The 23320-nt window shown below is 41.8% G+C and overlaps 3 protein-coding genes across 10 annotated transcripts in view; 1 reads left to right on the top strand and 2 right to left on the bottom strand.

The window, feature by feature from the left end:
• Window positions 1-478: 478 nt before the first annotated feature.
• Window positions 479-7473, bottom strand: decr1 (2,4-dienoyl CoA reductase 1, mitochondrial). The gene is made up of 10 exons (XM_071397290.1): window positions 7343-7473; window positions 6158-6357; window positions 5996-6053; window positions 5788-5874; window positions 5524-5671; window positions 3965-4064; window positions 2314-2386; window positions 2013-2159; window positions 1688-1750; window positions 479-1414 (listed from the first exon to the last, which is right to left on the bottom strand). Exons 1-10 carry the CDS (start codon window positions 7424-7426, stop codon window positions 1355-1357), a joined length of 1020 nt encoding a protein of 339 aa, XP_071253391.1. The 5' UTR covers window positions 7427-7473; the 3' UTR covers window positions 479-1354.
• A 436-nt stretch (window positions 7474-7909) lies between these two features.
• LOC139573623 (phosphomevalonate kinase-like) lies at window positions 7910-10792 on the top strand. The gene is made up of 5 exons (XM_071397288.1): window positions 7910-8113; window positions 8225-8288; window positions 8536-8688; window positions 8942-9071; window positions 9185-10792. The coding sequence occupies exons 1-5, from the start codon at window positions 8025-8027 to the stop codon at window positions 9343-9345; spliced, it is 597 nt and encodes a 198-aa protein (XP_071253389.1). The 5' UTR covers window positions 7910-8024; the 3' UTR covers window positions 9346-10792.
• LOC139573621 (tropomyosin alpha-3 chain-like) overlaps window positions 10305-23320 on the bottom strand; it is a 27444-nt gene continuing 14428 nt past the window's right edge. For 4 of the 8 annotated variants that reach the window (XM_071397281.1, XM_071397283.1, XM_071397287.1 and 1 more), the window contains 4 exons: window positions 20944-21006; window positions 20760-20829; window positions 20524-20602; window positions 19031-19400 (listed from right to left, as the gene is read on the bottom strand). In XM_071397281.1, the coding sequence (XP_071253382.1) occupies window positions 19397-19400; window positions 20524-20602; window positions 20760-20829; window positions 20944-21006 (216 nt within the window). In that variant the 3' untranslated portion in view covers window positions 19031-19396. Of the gene's footprint in view, window positions 11799-19030; window positions 19401-20523; window positions 20603-20759; window positions 20830-20943; window positions 21007-23320 lie in introns of those variants that run through there. The other 4 variants (XM_071397280.1, XM_071397282.1, XM_071397286.1 and 1 more) reach the window with 1 other exon arrangement.

Genomic DNA, 23320 nt, shown 5'->3' with positions numbered 1-23320 from the left:
TAGCGTCACGTATGGTGCACCATTAAAAGGCTTAGGCCCAATTCCAACATTGTCAAAATACTTCACGTCCTTCCATGAAGTAACCAATCGGTATGTGATTGGATGCGTGAAGGATGTTTCCATCTTTTTCCATTCACCAATGAAGCCTTGGCACATCAGTGATTACTTCAAAGAATATTAAAACACATTTACGAAGAATTGAAACGGTTCATCAATGATTATGCATTCGACAAGCTTTTCAACTTGCTACAAATCGCACTTCTGACCAAGAACAGCTTATTCAGGTTATTTATTTCTAACAGCTTAGCAGTGTATTAGATCCATATAAGATTATGTCAGCGTTTAGACTATTGATTTGTCAGAGTAACTAAAATAATGATAGAGCAGCTTGGGAGGGAATGAATAGAGTCAAACCATCTAACGCTCTATGTAACATTAGGTGGCTGAGAATTTTAAAAGAATGCGTCAGAGAGATATAAAATGTCTACTGTCTTTTATTCAACATACTCCATACAGACAAATCCATGTAAAGCTCACGTATTGTACACACAGAGCACAAGACAATCATTTAACAGCAATGAATAGCATTACTGGACGTCAACTTAGATAGTCCATTGAAACATGTTTTTTTTAAAGAACAGAATTCACATCTTTTCAAGGCATCATTGTAAAAACAAATGATAAATGTTACTGGCAAAATACCAAGTCAATTGTAGGAACGGACAGGTTTTTCAACCAACGAGAAGTCAGTTTCATCCAGGAAGTGCTGTAGCCAGTAGAATCTCAGACAGAGTGAGAACAAAAAGATTATGAAGTTCTCTCTCTCAAACCTGCTCTAAATAGTTGGCCTCCTGATGAAGCCATTTTCTCTTCAAATGCTGCCCTACTGTCCCCATCCTGTCGATTTGTCCATTAGGCATTGAGACATAAGGCTTGAGGTTAAGTGAGTGTGTGAGAATGTGTTTGTAGAGAAGGCTGTGTGTGTGTCGATCCTGTAGCCATATTCTCTGACATGGTATAATCTCTGTTCTAGGTCAGAAACAGAGGGAAAGATTGTCTGTGTGTACAGTATCTGTGTGTCTGTGTTTCCCTGGAGCATTAACAGTGGTAGAGAGTTAGTAAAACATTTTTTTAAATTATCTTTAATTAACTAGGCAAGTCAGCTAAGAACAAATTCTTATTTTCAATGACGGCCTAGGAACAGTGGGTTAACTGCCTTGTTCAGGGGTAGAATGACAGATTTTTACCTTGTCAGCTCGGGGATTCAATCTTACAATCTTTCAGTTATTAGTCCAACGCTCTAATCACTAGGCTACCTGCTGCTCCGGAAGTAACATGTCCCCATCTTGACTTCTTAGGATCCCTTGGTGCCCCTGATCATGGTCTCCATCATAGCCCACTGCTCCTTAGTGACCTGACGCACACAAAACACAGTTAAAACTAGCACAACCTGACCCACATATCCATAAACTAACATCTGTCATAAAATGTGGCCGATTTCCGCAACCAGCAACAGCTCACTTGCAATCTTGTTACGGAATCAATAGCTAGTCGCATAACAGAACAGAGATTATGCAAAAGGTAGCAATGCTATCAAATTATCATTCTATGTTCATATGATTTTTTAGTGTTAAAGTTCCAGTCTTGACAGTGGAACAGGGTTTGCAAAGTTAGTTCCAGCACATACCCTCCTCAGATCATTGAATTCTCCTGCCATGGAGACATACTCTCCACCGTCCATTCGAATGATCTGCAAACAGAAGAGAATGGGCACAACTAAAGAGAAGAACACGGTATATGTGGATGTTGAGTCATAATTTTTCCCTTAGCCATAGTCCATCCCTATACCTGCATCGCCTAATCCTAGTGCACTTTGAATGTCATTTACAGTGAAGGACTTACTGCAATCTGCAATTTCCAGATACCCATTCTGCAAGGTAGGCATTCAGCTAACATAGTGATTGGTCTCCACTGCCTGCTTAGCTTATCAAGACAGACACACATTCTCTTACCGCTCCAGACACCCAGCTGGCATAGTCACTGCACAGGTAGGCTGCCAGGTTGGCAATCTCTCCGGGCGTGCCCAGCCTGCCCACGGGTATCCTACCGATCATGGCCTTCTCAAACATGCCCGTGGGATCGAGACGACTGAAGGCCCCCTACACAAAGAGAAGAGGTCACAAAACATAGCTAATTACACATTTACAAGCCAAGATAAGACCAGAAAGGGAAAGACTTAAGACATTTTTATATTTAAAAAAAATATCAACACAGTATATTTGTAAAGTTTCACGCCAGAGTTGTGTCTGTTACCTTGGTTCTGATTGGTCCTGGCTGGATGACATTAAACCTCAAGCCGTACCTCCCCCACTCCGCAGCCAGAGACCTGAGAAACAAACAGTAGTTTGTTTACATATACATACAATATACACACACGAAAAAAAGGAAGAAAAAGACAAAGAACTACCACTACTGCATGTAGTAATAAAGATGGCCTAGTGTAGGCTCAGGGAATCTGTTTAGACTTGGGCATAGGAGTGAGGCACTACATCCTAAATATTCTAAATATTCTGAGGTAGTCACTCATAATGGGGCCTTCAGTCTAAGTCTAATATGATTGGAGGGTAACTAGCTGCACCTAAAAACAAAATACATCTCGACTATTCATACAGAAAAAGCTGGGGCGCCAAAAAGTAGATGCCAGGAGTGCTTTAGTCATTCCATGTCATTCTGGGAACATTATAGTGAGAGGCACTGAGGGTGGTGCTTGTTGAATTGATTCATTCCCTCTAGTTTCTTGAAACCCTCCGAACAAAAAACTGTAATGAAAGAATAGGATCTAAAAATAGGCTAGCTCTCCCGAGATGCCGGGCGCAATAAATGAGCAAATTTGGCTGCTGCTCCCTTTACAAAATAGAGGGGTCACTTTTTTGGTGAGCGATTTCATATGGTGGGGGGGGATCCATTATCAGATAATAGCGCTCATTCACACAGGAAAAAAAGACTGCATGAATGGGCCGGCCAGCTATAGGTAACTCTCCAGTATGCCACTACACATGTATGTGACTGACACACACCCTTTAAACCCCATATGCTCCTTTGAGACCCCTCTTTCAACGTCACTGGACAACCAGGCATTTTTATGCATGACCCCTAAGCATGATGGGATGTTAATTGCTTAATTAACTCAGGAACCACACCTGGGTGGAACAACCTGCTTTCAATATACTGTATCCCTCATTTACTCAAGTGTTTCCTTTATTTTGGATTCAAGTGTAACCTTAAATGGCATTCCAGCTAGTCTGGAATGCACACACACTGCGGTCACTTGTATAGGAAGTCAAACATATCAAGGTACAAAAGGGACGTGATTGTGAGAGACACGAATAGTTCCCCCATTTATCATTCCCAGTCCCCTGGGTTTATGGGGAAACCTTTCAGTGTCATTAACTATTTCAATGGAATTGACAGGGACTAATATTGAGTGGGATCTTTCTTTCGGTAAAAGCCCTCAGAGGTTCATTAAGAAGGTGTATTCTTCATTTGATAAGAGCATCCCTGTCTTCACATGAAAGGTGTCGGTCCCATTCAGGATTTTATTGGGTTCTCACACACACTATTGGATTCACACGTGTGTGAACGAACAAGGTACACACACACGCACACACAGCCCATCCGTCTTTATTATTGTCTAAATCCTACAGGAGGGGGATTGGGAGAGAGACACACTTTAATGTTAATTAAATGTTCCTGGACCTTCGTTATGCTAATGACTGCTTCTCTTTAAAAATGCATTAGTGTTCATAAGGCGTTTGATAAGTGAGAGAGCCAAATCTTTTCAAATGAGGCCAGTGTGGATGTCTACGTGTGGTGGGTGCAATAGTGATAGGGGTGAAGGGATGGTTTAGGACAGGGAAACAGGTCCTGATAGGTTTTATTGTAGTGCCTTCTTTGAAATACCTACGTGCACAGAGTTTCCACTCCTGACTTGGCAGCCGCGCTGGGAACCACAAATCCAGAGCCGGTCTCTGCGTATATGGTGGTGATAGCCAGAAACGCAGCACCTACAAACACAATGTACATAAATACCACAAAGAAACAAAAATATGTCCAACTGTAATATATGCACAGTATATGCCCAGCAATATGTGTCATCATGTACATCCCTATAATTTACAACTGATCCCAGTTCAGACCAATTCATCCATCTCTTCATTAGACTGTCATAGGCTGACTTGTTCCTCCAATGAACTGAGAGCAGCGGTTAGTCATTGTACAGTTCTATAGGCTTTTATATCCAGCACACTAAAGCTCATAAAACATGGTCGCTGTTGTGGGCCAGATTACACTGCAATAGATTTAACGAGTCAGGGTTACTTCTAGATTGATAAAACAAACAACGCTACTACACATACATGGAACATCAAGAAGTCAGAGGGGTAATGGAAGGAGATGCTAGCAGAATAAATAGTTTGTCTGTGAGACTATTTCATCAAAGCCTGGAGCCAAGCTGCCAGGTGAGAAGACAAAGCAACGTTCTTGTACTGCGATAAAAGCACATTTAGATTTATGTAGCCGCTAGAACAGGGAAGGGAAAATTATTATTTTTGGCTCACAAATTGATTTTGACGAACAAATCGATCAAATAAAAAAATGCACGGCCCTCCGTTGAATTTCAAAATCCCAATGTGGCCCTCGAGACAAAAAGATTGCGCACCCCTGCAATAGAATAATCCTAATAGTGTGAAAGAAGAACAGACACCTGGGTATCAATTCAAATATGCTTTCTTGCACTGTTGGAAGAATGGCTGTTTTGGAAAAACATCAGTTCAGATTGAATAGTGGCCCTAGTGTGATGGCATGTCTTTGTACTTCAAGGTAATTGCTTAATTGTGATTTGCCTAATTGCAGTGTTGAGGGCAGATGGAAAAGCCACAGTAATCAGAGAAGGGCTGGGATATTCACATGAATACTAAAGCTTATCCACGCACACACGCGCACACACATATTATAAATATGGCACAACATCGCATGAGGCTTCACCTATCCTCCCATTACGTATCCTTTCCTCTTTGACCAGAGACAGCAGAGAAAGGAGAGAAGAAGAAAAAAGAGGACGAGAAGAAATGAGAGGGTGCATGCACGCAAAGCCAAGAGGAGCCTAGGGCAAAAGGGCAGTGGACAAGGGGAGGGACGCTGGACTATGACCAACTGAATGGAAAAGTGCTCAAGCATTTCATATTGAGGCTCAATCACTGTCAATATTACACACTTAAATAGAAAACAGAGAGACATTAGAAAACAAAGAGACATGGTACACATGCCTCCACACCAATGTTCTGGGTTGATCCTCACTTGTTATACTACTAAGGATCAAATGTCCAGGAGTTGTAGGCAAATGGTGAATCTTTACTACCCCCAGGTGGCAGCACTACACAATACATTACAACACAAATAAATGGAGAGGGAAAGCTGATCCTAGATCTTTGCTTATGGGCTCCATCAGATTGCTCTGGTGTTTACCCTTCTCGGCCAGTATCAGCCTTTTGCCCAGTTCCAGGGTGACGAAGGCCGTGCCATTCAGGACGATGTCTGTGATGGTCCTCCATGCGTTGGCAGACAGCTTCTCTGACGGGGAGATGAAGTTCCCTGCAGCGTTGTTGATCACCACCTAGAGGAACGAGAGAGGAGGATGATATTTACCAAGCAATTGGAGTATTATTATTATCTAGAACAGCGAAGCATACCACTTTTCAGACAAAACGTCCTTGATCTGTACCTACGTACATCAGGGAGACCAGCAACCTCTACCAGTTGGTCCACAGCAGCTTCAATTGACTTGGGGTCTCGAACATCACACTGCACAGCATGGACCTGCAGATAGAGTCTTGAAGTATCAAACACAACTTAAAGCAGAGTTCATACTGATTTATCAGTATCTAGAACTCTTGGATAATGAATGCATTCAATGTGGGTAACTGATCAGTAGTAGTACCTTATTTCCTGTCTGAGCTGTAATTTCCTCTGCAGTCTTTTTCAAAACATCCAGTTTTCTAGAAATTACAACAGAAATGTGTCACTTTCTAATTTGTGAGTGCAAGAAGGCAGCAGTAGTATTGGGATTTATAGCCCGACTGACTACCAAGTTTCCACTTACCTGCTAGCGATTACACACTCTGCCCCTAGTGCTGACAGTGTTGTGGTCATGCCTTTTCCCAACCCCGTTCCTCCTCCTGTGATAAAGGCCACTTTGCCTTTGTAAGTCCCAGGGAGCAGCATTGATCCCTCATTTGCAGGAAAGAATTTAGCCTGGGGGGGTCCAGTCTCACTCAATGCCCTGGTCCCACTGCTGAACAACTGTTTAAGGAGAGTAAATGGGATAACACAAAAAAAAACGAATATTAATGAACCAGCTGAAAAGGGATGTTGCGAGTCACAGATTTTGATTTATTAGGATCCCCATTAGCCGACGCCAATGGTGACAGCTAGTCTTACTTTGGCCCGACACATAAAGAAAAAGACATTACAGACAACAAAAAAGACTTGGGAAAACAACAACAACATGTATGTGTGTATCTATCAGTTGTGTATCTATCAGTAGCAATCTGATGGAGCCCATAAGCAAAGATCTAGGATCAGCTTTCCCTCTCAGTAAATACACACAAGTACTGTTAGGTCACACAGGGAGAGGCGTTGTGCCATGAGGTGCTGCTTTTTCTGGAGGTTTTAAAAACCAGGCTTGCTGTTCTCTTGCGCTATATAAGAACTTGTGCTATATTTGAACTTGCACATCTACAAGTAGCATAGAGGCCATTGAATTAAAAACTAGTTGTCTTTCCTGTCAAACAAATGCATTAGTAAGAGCAATTACTTATATTGATAAACACCACTTATGCACTGCACTCTACTCCTCCAACAGCGTGGGTGCTCACATTCCCAGTGGAGAGGGGACTGGGTGAAAGGTTGAGATGCTTACATGTCTGGCTGTGAGAACACACAGCAAGCTGCCTACACAGGTTTAGTATGTGCTTTTGCATGAACATCACAAAAGTGGTCATATCGTCAACTGTCCCTACACTTCTCAGCAATTTATCTGTAGCAGAACACTGGAACAAAAGCTAGCTATGCCAGAAATATTGCAGAATGCACTCATGTCGGTCAACATCGGAAATAATGCTTAAGCTGCTGCACAGCTTTCCCATAGAAGCACACCTAACAGTTAGCTAGCCAACTAACAACAACCTGCTGCTAAACTAGCAGCTAGCTAGCTAACTTACACAACACATTAGAGTTTTTAATAAGATTTGGTAGTTATTGCATTCATCTCGGTGGCAATGTTTACCCGTCTGTAGACAAGACTCTTCAACCGCAAGGTTAAATCAGTTTTAAATATTGATGACACCCGACACAGTAAAGTGGACGCCATGTTTTCAAAATTTGATTTGACTTTTGCCCTGATTTCCGTAAATTAAAGAAGGGGAGGGGGGTTATTGAATAGAAGGTAGGTTGTTCCATGATCTTAGTCAGACGGTCGTGGGTCATTTTACGTATTTTTAACACTTTTTCTTTCGAGGTCAGTGCAATATCCCTCTTATTTTTCATTCACGTATTCAAGTTGTTGTTGTCGTCATTAAAGAAACCATTAAATATTTTATATTTCATATGATCACCCTATTTCCGCATGTCAATGGTAAGGTCCATGATATGATGACGATCTGTTACCGTAAACCTTGCGTGACAGTTTTTTAACCAACGTTTGCCCGTCTTTTAAAAGTTTATCAATTATAAGAATGACTATATCTTAAAATAAATAAATATATGTTGTAAAAATATTGAAATATATATTTTTCTCTAAGAAATTCGATCACATGAGCAAATGTTATAATTATATGGCGCTTGTTATGTGTATATTACTGTAGCTCAACCAACCATAATGCATGTGGTACGGTTAATGTGTAAACGAAGAGGCTAGCTCTTCTGTATCAAAATAAAACACATAAATTGGTTGCTGCAACGTTATTTCGATGGCAACAGTAGAACCCAAACTCATCCTTTTATTTAGTGGGAAACGCAAATCTGGAAAAGATTACGTGACGGATTTGATTCACAAAAGGTACTATTGACATACTGTTCACCAACCTATCAAAGCTATTATCGCTGAATTGAATACTCTATCAAATGTTTTATTAGTTTAACAATGTGGTTCATGTATAATTTGTATCAGACTAGGTCCAGATGTATGCTGTATCTTGCGTCTCTCGGGTCCTCTTAAACAGCAATACGCACAGGTTGGTACTTGTGTACAGTTGTGCTACATCATTATGGCCGATCCTCGGTGTGCAGGCTTGTGTTCCAGCTAATTCAACACCTAATTCAGATAATCAAGGACCTTACCTTGATGAGGTTAATCGATCAGACATTAAGTGCTGGGCAGGAACAAAAGCCTGCATGCCCAGCTGGTCTACAATACACACTACGAGTGAATGGAGGAACACTACCACTACCGACTCCTTATATTACCCACTATGCCTACAGGACCATGGATTGGATTTTGAGGAGCTGTTGGGAGCAGGTGAGTACAAGGAGAAGTACCGTGCTGACATGATCCAGTGGGGTGAGAAGCAGAGGGAGAAGGACCCAGGGTTCTTCTGTCGTGTGTCCATCAAGGCAGCCCAGCAGCCTATCTGGGTAAGATAACAAAATTCTCAATTGATCCACTGTTATGGGGAAACACACAACAAGCCAAGTCCCACCACATACGATTTATGTCAAGCGCAAGTCTTTGAGTCAGGTCTTACTTGCTATTAGAAACTGACCATCTGCATATTCAGAGTTGGTGAACCTGACCAAAAAACTTTCCCAGGCCCTGCCTGATGGGCAGTTGAAGCATCATGTATTGTCCTCTACCATTATACCTTCTCTAATCTCTATTGTGCCCCAGATTGTGAGTGACACGCGGCGTCTGTCAGACCTGCAGTGGTTCTGGAGGGAGTATCCTAGTCAGTCTCGCTGTGTTCGGGTGGAGGCCTCAGAAGAGACACGGCGGGAGAGGGGCTGGGAGTTCACAACAGGTGCAATACCTACACTGATAGCATTAGTGGTATAATAATGTTCTTCACTTTCGGAGAAATACAATACCTCTTCAACGACAATCAATTGAACACCACACCCTCTCTCTCTGCAGGAATAGATGATGCAGAGTCTGAATGTGGGCTCGACCAAGGAGTGGATTTTGATTGGATAATCAAAAATGAGGGCGATGGATCACAACTGGAGGAGCAGCTTGCTACTGGGCTGCTCTCAATTGCCAAAGAAAAGGTGAAAGGGGACATTACACAGCTGTAGGAACTTGCTGAAAGCTCTTGTTGGAAAGTGTAGTTGGGTATACATTACACTATTTTCTGTGAAAATCCTAGAACACCTTTGATACACAGGAGCAGCAGAAAGTGAATATGTAGTATTTATTTCTCTACGGTGTTCTGTACTATCAACTACATAGCATGGCAAGAATACTAAAATCTGATCAAACGTGTACGGTGGGCATATTGGCACTGACCGATATGCGAATATACATGGATCACACACACAGGTAACTGCCAAAATAAAATAAATACTTGAGAAAAATGAAGGAAACAAAGTATATTGAAAGCTGGTGCTTCCACATAGGTGTGGGTCATGAGTTAAGCAATTAAAACATCCCATCATGCTTAGGGTGATGTATAGAAATTATTTTGCCTAACAAAGCTAGGAGATGTGACTGTCATTCATCCAATAAAGCTCACCACTGGAATAGATGCCAAGGTGCATTGAAGCTTTTCTGGTGGCACAATGCCCTATTAAGACACTTTGGGGCTTCCTTTATTTTGGCATTGTCCTGTACTTAGTGATGTCAACACAGGAGGCAAATTTCACCAAGACCCAATGTACAGATTAAGTCAACATCTGCAGTTGTATAAAAGTGTCAAATAGTGCCATGTGTCATTTTGTTTTTTATAGTCCTAGATTGTAAAATAGTTAACTAGGCTACTAGAAAGTATAGTTTTAATTGTAAATAGCTAGACGATTAACTGGAAACCCAGAACGTGCACATACGCTGACCAATGGTAAAATTAGCACAATACTGCATTACACACCCATTCAACATAATTAAAATGTACTAGACAGACATGATCAATGTTCTAATAGCAGGGTAAGTGTCAGTTCATAAAACATTTTAAAGTAGACATGGAGGGAGCAGCACCAAGATTGGAGTGGTGTCAAACTGAAGGGGAAAAAATCCAATAAAATTGGAATGTCAATACAAATCATGGTTCTTTATTTTTATTTTTTTAAATTGTGTCCATTTGTGTCATGATTATTACAATCAAAACATTACTGGTAACAATGTTTACACCCATAGCATCGAGTGAAAAGTTCCAGTTAAAAAGTAAAGGATTGCATCAAGTTTATTTCTTTATTAATAAGGTTTGCAGTTCACTTAAATTTGCAGAAAAACATTGTTTAATAGTCTATACTGATAAGAAGTTTAGATAATACCCTTGTGTCCCTTCTCCCTATTCATTGGCCCCTATGCTTCCATTTTGGCAGTGGAATGCGTAGTGATTGGCTGATCACACCCCTCCCCTACATCTTATTGGAAAAATAACAATTAGCTTAGAGGACTAAGGCTGCAATTGGCTAGAATATCTGCATCCAATTCTGTCTGAAGCTATATGACAATTATATCCCTTCAATGACCTACAACTCATTCACAATTCAATTTCCTGATCTTGGGGGGGGGGGGGGGAGTAAACTGGAAGAAAAAAAACATTCAGTTGACAGTTATTTGTGACAATGGCCCTTTTTGGAAAATGACTTCAGATAAAAAACAAATACACAAATGTCATGCAACTAAACAAAACACTTCTCCCTTATAAGAAAAACATGTTAATCCCCCAGCCCATAATTGTAAATGAACACAAAATCCTTGACAAAAAGGTAGCACAGTTGTGGACCCTCTGGGCATTGGCACAGTAGAAAAGCAGTGCTTGTGTAAGGATGTTCCCGCAGAAGGTGAGTGGTTAGAGGGGGACAAGAGTTTGAGGCGATATGTTGGTCGGGCAAGTGGTTCAGATGGGGATAACAGAGGGAGAGTTAATGATCAAATGGTGGTCCCATTCCAAAAGGGAGACATAAGTAGGTAAGAGTTTTTACCCTCGCCACCTTCATGTGTCCCAGTGGACACCAAATATCCCCTTAACAAGGGTTCTTATCAGAACAGGAGAGAAGCGCCTCATTGTATTTAAACGCTTACGGCTAAACAGCTAGCATCCAAAGAAAGATCATAGGAATGGCCTCAAACACACACCTAAGCTGGAATGTGAATATTAGAAACCTGTGAAACACTTAAGATGTGGGTGCTTGAGTAAATGTTGCCCTTTTAAGACTAAAAAGAATGCTATGAAGAGGCTACAAAAAAAAGGGGATGCTTATCAGGTGAGCATCTGCAGATACTGGGGTGGAATGTGGGAGAAGCGGTCAGCCATTTGGTCTACTGGGGAGAAACGTTTGGCTAGGTGTGGACTGAAGAAAGTGCTACCTTCACCAAAAACAATTAACCCCCCCCACCCCCCTGCTAAACAGTCAGCCAGCACAGACAGAGACGGGGCCAGAGGTGAGGGGGTGGAGCAGTAAGAGGTGGTGGTGGAGGGGCCATGCCGCAGCTCCAGTAGCCACTCAGAAGCTGTTAAGGTCCTCCAGGGTCTTGTCCAGGGTGGCGTGAATGTTGACATTCTCCTCCTTGGCATTGGCTAGCGCATCTGTAAATCACACAAAGAATGAAGGTAAGCTAAGGATCCTCCTGGTGGTGAGATGAGGACGTAGGAGGCAAGACATTGAGATGTTAAAGTGGTGTTTGAGTTTTGTAAGAAGTCTACTACACTATAGTGGAGCAACACCATGGGCTAAACCATGTCAATCCACATGACAAAACCTCCTGACAGCGTCAAATCAGTACATTACTACTTTGAAAACACATACATAAAAATTGTCAAGGATAAACAAGGAATGAGTTCAACTGTAGCTGACAATAGATGTCCTACATCTTCTTCTGCAACTCCACAAGACGGTATAGCACCTGGTCAAATATTGAAGTTGGAGATCCCCCTTAATACCAGGGGTCAACAGATATCAGAAAATGCTTCCTGGTAATTCTAGCAGTACCTCAAAAGGGGAACTTAGACCAAACCATAACATTTGAATACAACATCTCTATATAGTGACAGAACCAAATATGTAAGACGTAATCTGTAGAACAAAACCCAGGGTGACCAAGGTAAATTCTATGACATAGCTTCATAATTCACAAGGTCTCCATAGAGTAAAGAGAGCCATGTTGTATGCTATACATTGTGGAGGTTTGGTATCAACAGATAATTCTCTATTTAACTACAGTATAAGTCACCTTGAAATGAACACAGCCCGAGCTATTGTATGGCCGGATTTATCTCTGACAGAGCGAGAACGTGGCAGACATTTGTAGCATGACGAGATCACTCACACTGTTAGAACATTTAATAAAACAAGTCTGACCTGTCAGCTACACTTTTCTAGCAGCCTTTAGCAGACACCCTTATCCAGAAACACTTAACATTCAACTTCAAATCAAAATCAAACTTTTTACTTCAGCACATTTCAGACATGGAATGCAACGCAATGTGCTTTACAGAATAAAAAAATATTAGAAAAGTTGAAATATTTACTACAGAAAACACAAGATAAAAAATTTCATTTGACAACTAAAAAGCACCCTAAGGAAAAGCTAAGCTAATAATGTGTTTTAAGATATAATTGATATGTCCACAGTTTCGGCACCCCTCAGGGTCTCTGGCAGGCTATTTCAAAGGCTGGGGGCATAATAACTAAAAGCTGCCTCTCCATGCCTCTTGGTCCTAGGCTTTGGGATAGTTAAAAGGCCAGTGCCAGAGGACCTGAGGGACCTACTGGGTACATAACTTAAAAGCATGTCTGACATGTATTGGGGTGCACGATCGCACGATTGATTTGCAAACCCAATAAAACATGAAAATGTATTCTAAAACTCACAGGCAGCCAGTGCAAAGACCTTAAAACCAGGGTAATGTGTGCTCTCAGTCTGGTCTTGGTCAGTACCCGTGCTGCAGCAGTCTATGTTTTGCAGTTGACCAATGGCTTTCTTGGGTAGACCAGACAGGAAAGCAATACAGTAGTCAGGCCTGTCAACTTAAGGTAGTGAAGTACAACAACCACATGTCAGTCAGTAAAAACTTTCCTCCAAGCAGCCATCAGCAAAGTCAGTGCTAGTAAGGAAACAAGTCCAAGTGCTAGAGTAAGAAAGTACAACAGTAGTGGGGTTTTATTTTGCTCGCTATGAACAGGTTTAGTTTTGTACTGCCTGCATGGGACAGCAAGTGTTATATTTACAGTTGAAGTCGGAAGTTTACATATACTAAGGTTGGAGTCATTCCAACTCGTTTTTCAACCACTCCACAAGTTTCTTGTTAACAAACTATAGTTTTGGCAAGTCAGTTAGGGCATCTACTTTGTGCATGACATAAGTAACTCCTTCCAACAATTGTTTACAGAGAGATTATTTCACTGTATCACAATTCCAGTGGGTCAGAAGCTTACATACACTAAGTTGACTGTGCTTTTAAACAGCTTGGAAAATTCCAGAAAATTATGTCTTGGCTTTAGAAGCTTCTGGATGGGCTTCATTTGAGTCAATTGGAGGTGTACCTGTGGATGTATTTCAAGACCTACAAACTCAGTGCCTCTGTGCTTGATATCATGGGAAAATCAAATGAAAATCAGCCAAGAACTCAAAAAAGAAAATAAATTATAGACCTCCACAAGTCTGGTTCATCCTTGGGAGCAATTTCCAAAAGCCAGAAGGTACCACGTTCATCTGTACAAACAATAGTATGCAAGTATAAACACCATGGGACCACGCAGCCGTCATACCGCTCAGGAAGGAGATGAACGTACTTTGGTGCGAAAAGTGAAAATGAATCCCAGAACAACAGCAAAGGACCTTGTGAAGATGCTGGAGGAAACAGGTATAAAAGTATCTATATCCACAGTAAAACTAGTCCTATTTCGACATAACCTGAAAGGCCGCTCAGCAAGGAAGAAGCCACTGCTCCAAAACGGACATAAAAAAGCCAGACTACGGTTTGCAACTGCACATGGGGACAAAGATCGTACTTTTAGGAGAAATGTCCTCTGGTCTGATGAAACAAAAACAGAACCGTTTGGCCATAATGACCATCGTTATGTTAGGAGGAAAATGGGGGAGGCTTGCAAGCCGAAGAACACCATTCCAACCGTGAAGCACGGGGGCAGCAGCATCATGTTGTGGGGGTGCTTTGTTGCAGGAGGGACTGGTGCACTTCACAAAATAGATGGCATCATGAGGGAGGAAAATTGTGGATATATTAAAGCAACATCAAGACATCAGTCAAAGTTAAAGCTTGGTCGCAAATGGGTCTTCCAAATGGACAATGACCCCAAGCATATTTCCAAAGTTGTGGCAAAATGGCTTAAGGACAACAAAGTCAAGGTATTGGAGTTGCCATCACAAAGCCCTGACCTCAATCCCATAGAAAATGTGGGCAGAACTGAAAAAGCGTGTGCGAGCAAGGAGGCCTACAAACCTGACTCAGTTACACCAGCTCTGTCAGAAGGAAGGGCCAAAATTCACCCAACTTATTGTGGGAAGCTTGTGGAAGGCTATCCGAAACATTTAAACAATTTAAAAAGGCAACGCTACCAAATACTAATTGAGTGTATGTAAACTTCTGACCCACTGGGAATGTGATGAAAGAAATAAAAGCTGAAAGAAATAATTCTCTCTACTATTATTCTGACATTTCACATTCTTAAAAATAACGTGGTGATCCTAACTGACCTAAGACAAGGGAATTTTTACTAGGATTAAATGTCCGGAATTGTGAAAAACTGAGTTGACATGTATTTGGCTACGGTGTATGTAAACTTCAACTGTATATGACCACTTAACAGCATATTGGTTGATATGCTGGTATGGCTATTATCTCTAGGTTTCTCAACATGTAGCTTTTTTGGTATTCATCACAACTTTAGATCGGTAATTTACTAGCCAACGTTGCCTAAACTTTGTTTATTAAACAGGAAATAGACCCATAATCTTAGCTAGCTTGATTTAAAAATATATTTAAAAGCATACTAGCAAAGTCAGCTATCAATGTATTCACTCAGCCAGCTTCTGCTTAAATTTCTGTAGCCACCTTATTTAGATTTTTAACTAGCAGTAGCACAGTCATGGTGCACTAGATGGAAACAATGACTACATACATACTACCAGTCAAAAGTTGACATATCTACTCATTCAAGGGTTTCTTTATTTTTCTACATTGTACAATAGTAGTTAAGACATCAAAACTACGAAATAACACATATGGAATCATGAAGTAATCAAAATATATTATTTGAGACTCTTCAAAGTAGCCACCCGTTGCACACTCCTGGCATTCTCTCAACCAGCTTCATGAGGTAGTCACCTGGAATGTGTTTCAATTAAACGGTTACCTTGTTAAAAAGGTAATTTGTGGAATTTATTTCCTTCTTAACGTGTTTGAGCGAATCAGTTGTGTTGTGACAAGGTAGGGGTGGTATACAGAAGACAGCCCTATTTTGTAAAAGATCAAGTCCATATTATGGCAAGAACAGCTCAAATAAGCAAAGAGAAATGACAGTCCATTACTTTAAGACATGAAGGTCAGTCAATCCGGAGAATTGCAAGAAATTCAAGTGCAGTCGCAAAAACCATCAAGCCCTATGAAACTGGCTCATGAGGGCCGCCACAGGAAGGGAATGTTTAATGATTTGCCATCCCATCTGGTTTGCGCTTGTGGGACTATCATTTGTTTTCCAACAGGACAATGACCTAACACACCACCAGGCTGTGTAAGGGCTATTTTACCAAGGAGAGTGATGAGTGCTGCATCAGATGACCTGGCCTCCACAATCTCCCAACCTCAACTCAATTGAGATGGTTTGGGATGAGTTGGATCACAGAATGAAGGAAAAGCAGCCAACAAGTGCTCAGCATGTGGGAACTCCTTCAAGACGGTTGGAAAATCATTCCAGGTGAAGCTGGTTGAGAGAATGCCAAGAGTGTGCAAAGCTGTCAAGGCAAGAATCTCAAATATATTTTGATTAACACTTTTTTGGTTACTACATGATTCCATATGTGTTATTTCATAGATCTGATGTCTTCACTATTATCCTACAACGTAGAAAATAGTAAAAATAAAGAAAAACCCTGGAATGAGTATATGTGCCCAAACGTTTGACTGGTACATGCATGCACATTCATCTTCTGCACATCTACCATTCCAGTGTTTAATTGCTATATTGTAATTACTTCGCCAGTATGGCCTATTTATTGCCCTACCTCATTTGCACATGCTGTATATAGGCTTTTTCTGTATGTTTGTTTATTCCATGTATAACTCTGTGGTGTTGTGTCGAACTGCTTTGCTTCATCTTGGCCAGGTCGCAGTTGCAAATGAGAACTTGTTCTCATCTAGCCTACCTGGTTAAATAAAAGGTTAAAAATAAATTTAAAAAAGACAAAGCTATCAATCACGTGAAAACATACATTTCTGTGAAGACTCAATAGCGCATCGAAGTCAAATGAAGTCGGTTAAGATGGCATCTCATTGAGACAACAGGCTAGCTCAGTGCTGCCCCCCATTGAGTAACTCAAGTTGAAGGCCGACCAGGGTACTGCAAGCTGCCATTAGCAACTAAATTATCCTGCGTGCGATTTAAAAAAAAAAAAATTTTTTTTTGTAAAAACGGTTCAAGGACATACATCTGGTGTATTAGAAGCAATTATTGGTACCATGATTTATTATTTACACAAAGATTGACTTTTCCATTACTATAAGTGGGGGATCCTGTTTTCTGCTAACAATCCCTGCAGTACCGCAGTCAGCCTTTAACTTCTGTTGCTTAAATGAGAGAGAGGGGGGGGGGGGGGGGGGCAGTCTTTCTCCCCTGAATGGAAACATATCATTTGGTAATAATGTACTTACATTGTCGACAAAAAGTTGACTAATACATTTACGACACCATTTAGATTACCTGCCTTTTCAGGGAAATTTGATACACAACTTTATTTTACAGTTGAGTGGATGATATTGATATACCAAGACTTTATGACAATGTTAGAACAAGCATTAAACTGTCAATCTGCGATTTCAGCATAAAAAATGTTTTACTTAAAATTGATAGGCTAAACCTATTGATTCTTGAAGAACATAACTTATGAATGCCTCGTGAGCGTAGTACAGCTGGCGTACCTCATCAGAACCCAAAATATAAGCATGTTTTATGCCATTTTTTTGTAAACAATGGCATTGTAAATAACCACTGTAAAGCCTCAAAACATGGTTAAAACAATGATTTTTATATCATGGATGGCCAGTCCTGACGTCCATCGCTCTGTATTATGATTCTGAAAGTGGTTGCATTTCTCCAGTCTCACCCCTATATTTTATTATTACCTATTTTTCTCCCCAATTTCGTGGTATCCAAATTGGTAGTTAGTCTTGTCCGTACAGGAGTTGCAGCGATGGGACTCGGGAGAGGCGAAGGTCGTGCATCCTCCGAAACACGACCCAGCCAAGCCGCACTGCTTCTTGACAATGCCCGCTTACCCGGAAGCCAGCCGCACCAACGTGTCGGAGGAAACACCGTACACCTGGCGACCGTGTCAGCGTGCATGCGCCCAGCCCACCACAGGAGTCGCTAGTGCGCGATGGGACAAGGACATCCCTGCAGGCCAAACCCTCCCCATAACCTGGACGACGCTGGGCCAATTGTGCGCCGCCCCATGGATCTCCCGGTCGCTGCGACAGCCTGTGGACTCTAACCAGGATCTCTAGTGGCGCCACTCGGAAAGGCCCAGCCTCATCCCTTCACCAAAACAGTAGTGGGGTGACTAATTGTTCAAACTGCAGATGTTAAGAATAACTTTTAAAACAATTCATTGGTCTTCATTTAAAAAATCTCACTAGTACCTTTATACAAAATGGCACCACTGAAGATTGTGATTTTTTGGCTATAATTATGCTATGGTGTCAAGATAGCAAACGTAAGGTTGTAATAAAGGCTGTGTATTTAGTTATGGGTGTGTAATGAATTCTGTAGACTTTAGTCAATAATTACCAAGTTAATATCTTGCATTATGACAAGTCACTGCTCATTCGACTCATTTTGTGCAACCACAGGCATGTCATTTTGATGTCATTGAATAGTCAATTTTAGGCATCTTGTCAAACTACTTACTGTAGCATTAGCTGTACAATGACAATGCTGTGTGTACTGATACTAACTGTGTTTTGAATACCAACACTGACTGAGGTAGTCACTATTACAGGCTTTTCCATTTCAGTAACAAGGATGAGGGTGAATTTATCTACAAATAAACGTGCAGTAACGTTCCTGATGCCAGTTCACATTAAAAATACAATATTTGCACAGTTTCAATAATAATTCACCTGCAAATCTGTTTTGAGCTTTCCTCTTTTGGGTCACTTTAGCAGACGTGACTCAGAAGGGTGAACATGTGAGAGAAAGGTAAGGGTCTGTTCCACACCTGTAATCTAGGATTACACAAGACTGGATCTCCTTTGAGTGATCACCAGGACATATTTCAAAAATGTATGTGTGTCGGAGGGTGTTATGCCTTTAGTCCAAATTCAAGAAATGCAGCAAAATCTAGCCAAACATTCATTCATAACGATTTCAATTACTTACTGTGCCCACATTAATGGCTGTGATAACATTTTCTTGCTCAAAATACCTCCACCTACTCACTTATTTTCAGGGAGGGGGGGGGGTTGCAGATACTGACCCACCTTTGGTGATGCAAAACCATGCCAAAAAGCATAGTGGAGTGTAACCAATGAAACCCAGACAGTGTGGACAGCCAAAAAGCAGTGAACAGAGACAAAAGCCATGGCATTCTTTTCCCCATCTTCATTAGGTACAGAGAGACAGTCACAAATACAGTGTGAACATGAGTGTCAGAGCGAGCAGTGTAGTACAGATAGGAAAGGAGTCCAGACAGATGGACAATAAAAAAGGCAGTAACCCAGAAACTCAGCCAGCGTGCTGGCCGCAACTGGGCCAATGACAAAGGGAGATGAGAGAGAAAGGTCCAGAGGGAAAGGGAGAGACAGGCACTGGTGACTAGGCGGAGGGTATGGTTCTTTCTATCTAAAAAGGAAAGGGGGGAGAAGAGGGAGAGAGCACGCAACCGTTGTGGCAGTTCAGGCAGACCGAATTCAGAGTGTATTGGCTTTTCCAGAAATCTAACGAGTCCAATTTATCTGAAATAGAGACGGAGCAATGGCAATTTAACACTTCAAAATAATACTGACACACCATGGTTATTGTCGTCATGGGGTGTAAACTCACAGCAAACCTGCAATCCATGCAAATCCAAAACACACCAAGCGTGACCGGAGTTGAAGGGCAACTCCATTTTTCAGCCTGGTTTTTATAATCTCCAGCACAATACCAGTGTCAACATGTGAAGGCAGCACATTTAAGTTGTTCAAAACGTTAAAGTTATGTGATTTTCAAACAATGAGATTCACGGTGATGTGGAGAGCAAGCAAATACCCTGTTGGGCTAGAAACTCACTGGTGTTTTTTACTAACCCTACCCTGTGATAAAAATATTTTTTTTAAGATCTTTTTATAACCACAGATCATAGAAACACTCTGTTTTCACATATGTAGACACCGGTTTGGTGCTGGAGATGAATGTTAAAAAGTGGTGGAATTGTCCTTTAAGTGTATTACAGTAGAACACCGGGATACTCAAACTTGTAACTGAATTAGACTGAACGAAATCGCCCAACATACACACGAGCTGCAACTCAATAGTTCCAAATGGAATCCCTGAGCTAGACTAGTCAAACGCATTGATATCCATAAAAAGATAACTTGTGTCCACGTTTACATGTGGATAAGTAGGCCTGTGACAGCATGTGAGCCATATCTACATAAAGTATCAGTGTTCGTGCCTTGTGTTGTGCCGTTGCCAAGGTGACCGCTCACATCCCTTACATTGCAGAAGTGGGTGAAGAAAAAAGGGGAAAGCTCAAGGTCTCAGGATACGTTCTTCTACCACTGCAGATTTACCTGTAGCTACCGTATGCTTATATCTACAATGTGCCTATCCCTAGTCAGAATAAAATGGAATGTGTGCATGGGTGTAGATGCATGGAAGTGTGTGTACATGGTAGGCTATGCCTCAATACATTTTCCAGCACAAACAGCCAAAGGCTACCAGAGCACATTCCACTACAATAGTTCCCTAGCAACTCAACTTGTTCCATCCTCTTATGACAGTCGGCATACTGTTACTGAATCATACTGTTATTAACACACGATAGCACACTCCAGTTCAACCCACACCACAACAGGCATCTAAATGAGTATTTACATGGAGGTCATGTCATTGAGGGCATGGTCCAACTCCTCACTAATGGCTTTGTACTTCAATTTCTGTGCATAGAGCTCATCTGTGGGCGCACAGAGGGGAGAGGAGAAAGGGATGAGGAGAGATGTACACCAAAGGGGGATGGAGAGCAAGACAAAGCCAGAGAGAGGACACAGGCAGGAGAGTACAGTTTATAACAGTACTGTGAATTGCAACAATGTGGCGAGTGAGAGTCCTACCTTCCAGGTCATCAATGGTCTTTTCCAGTTTGGCCACTGATCTCTCAGCAAACTCAGCACGGGTTTCAGCCTATGGGAAAGTAACACAAGTTTATTAAACCCCCCACCACAGCAATACAGGCACATATCACAGCATCAGTCATCCATTCAGAGCTTCATGTTAGGTGTTTCCGGGGAATCTCACCTCTTTGAGTTTGTCAGTCAGGATCTTGATCTCCTCCTCGTACTTGTCCTCTTTCTGGGAGTACTGTAGGGGACAAAAGGGGAGGAAGAAAGAAAAGCCAATCAGAGAATCACACGTTGGGAACACTAGGGAGTACTCAGGCTTATTCAGGACAGCACAACAGAGCGTTCACATAGAACAGCCAGGATTCTTGTGTCATGTAGTAGAAAGAGTCGAATCACCGCTGCACATTAGTGGAGCCAGAGCGACAAGAAAATGACAAAGCTTAAAACAATAATTCAAATGTGTTTTCAGCTATCAGAAGTACCCGGCAGGCTTATCTAGGACGCACAACACTCCATTTAACTGTCTCTCCCTAACATCTTTCCACCTCTTTATTTAATTAGGCAAGTCAGTTAACAAATTCTTATTTACAACTACGGCCTAACCTGGCCAAACCCTAACGACGCCGGGCCAATTGTGCGCCGCCCTATGGGACTCCGAATCACGGATAGTTGTGATACAGCCTGGAATCGAACCAGGGTCTGTAGTGACGCCTCTAGCACTTAGATGCAGTGCCTTTGACCACTGCGCCATTTGGAAGCCTCTAGCAGATGTGCTATGCAATATATCACAAAATAAAATAAGAGGGTGGCGGAGGGGACATCCGCGACTAATGAGAAACAGATACTGACCTGCAAAGAAACCCTCTGGGAAGGGGGTTGGCCTACAATTAGGAGAAACTGATACGTATTATTCCTCATCTCTTTTGAGTACTCAGTCTGGTCATAAGCTTTTAAATGTGGCTGCTGTACTATGAGTTTGTAATCGAAACTCCAGACAGAAGGGGTAAACCAGACATGTCACGGGGCTATCCGTTTAGAATGTTCTCACCACAAAATATGGTGGCGAGAGGAAGTCCAGTCACGGGTAGTGAGAGGATGGAACTAGGTGATGGTGGGCTGACATTTCGGTTCCCAAATCTAGAATCTGTTAAAGACAGTGCACTAAGTTTCATAGACCTGACGCTTTGCCAAAGTTTTTTTTTGTTGTAGTTTTTTTGCGTTGTTTAGGAGTGCAAGGTCGAATTCAGTTTGTGCACACACGCACTTCAGCGAAGGCATTCCCTAATGGAAATATGCTTCAAAGCACCAATAGGAACTCGCTAGCTCGTGCTTGGCCTACCTCCTTGCTTGTTCTACCCACTATGCTTAATTTGCTCCCACTATAAATGACACAGATTAACTATCTTGGGTTGGTTATAAATATCTTCGCTACCACCTTTGTGCGGACTGAGCTGCAACAGTGGTTGGGCTCATCAAGCTGTGAATCTTTTGAGAGAATGAGGGAGAGGTGTGTAGACTGAGTGACTCAACATGCCTGGGGAGTTTCGAGATGGACCGTTTTTCTATCTCTGCAGCTTCAAATGTAGCTAGAGTTTGGGTGGGAGAAGAATGAAAACAAAACCGGCTTCTCTCGTCGGATGACATCATTGGCAGACACTCATTTGGCAATGGGAGTTTGCTGAAAAGGCCTCTTTCTCTAAGCTACAGAGCACTGGTGTTGTGCAGTACAGTGTCATCACCCTAGGGGGGGGGGGGTTTAAGGGAGGTGGGGGTTTGCATTCTTGCAGCTGCAAAGTCAGGGTGTGGCCTCTAATCTAGAAGAGTTTAAGGATTACACCACAGCAGACAACCACCATGCAGACTCTCTCCCTGCCCTGAAACGCCTTAGTTAGAACCAGTCCTGGGCCCCTTCAGATGGGAGAGAGGAGTGAATTTTCAGGATGGAGGAAAGAGTCCCTGGTGAGCTGGTTTTGATGCCTGCTTGTATGTACTTCCTCATTCCACCTTTTAAATGGCAACAGGAGAGAACATCTGTGTGTCTGGAACATGGGGCTGGAATTTCCTCAGGGTTGGCAAGCCTTCTAGAGCCGTTAGAGTACTTGTCTCTCTACATTCCAGACAATCTAATGTCTAACTTCGTTGTTGCCTGGGAATTTGTGATGCTGGCAGTTTGATTGGTCGGTTCATCCAAACAGAGATCAGCTTATGTTGCACATGCATGTGGTTATATGAGCAGGAACCAAACCAAGTTCTGGGAGATGTCTGAAACAACTGACTTGCTGAGGCTGTGGGCAGGATGCAAACCCAGACATTGTTACAAGGCAAAAAGGTCTGCCTCTAATTTGATAAATTAAGTAAGTTGATTACACATGACATTATAGACTAAAGTCAAGCATTATGTAGTATATACCAGTACACATGCTTATTAAAACATTACAGAATACTAAGTTTAACTCTTCTTAAAAGGAAACCAAACATTTCAAATTCAGGGTTATGGTCATCATATTGTAGTTAAAGAAATTCACCAGCAACACTCATTTCAGTTCAATAAG

This window comes from Salvelinus alpinus, chromosome 4, assembly GCF_045679555.1.
Source record: "Salvelinus alpinus chromosome 4, SLU_Salpinus.1, whole genome shotgun sequence".
Classification (NCBI taxonomy): domain Eukaryota; kingdom Metazoa; phylum Chordata; class Actinopteri; order Salmoniformes; family Salmonidae; genus Salvelinus; species Salvelinus alpinus.
This window is presented reverse-complemented; position numbering and strand designations above follow the sequence as displayed.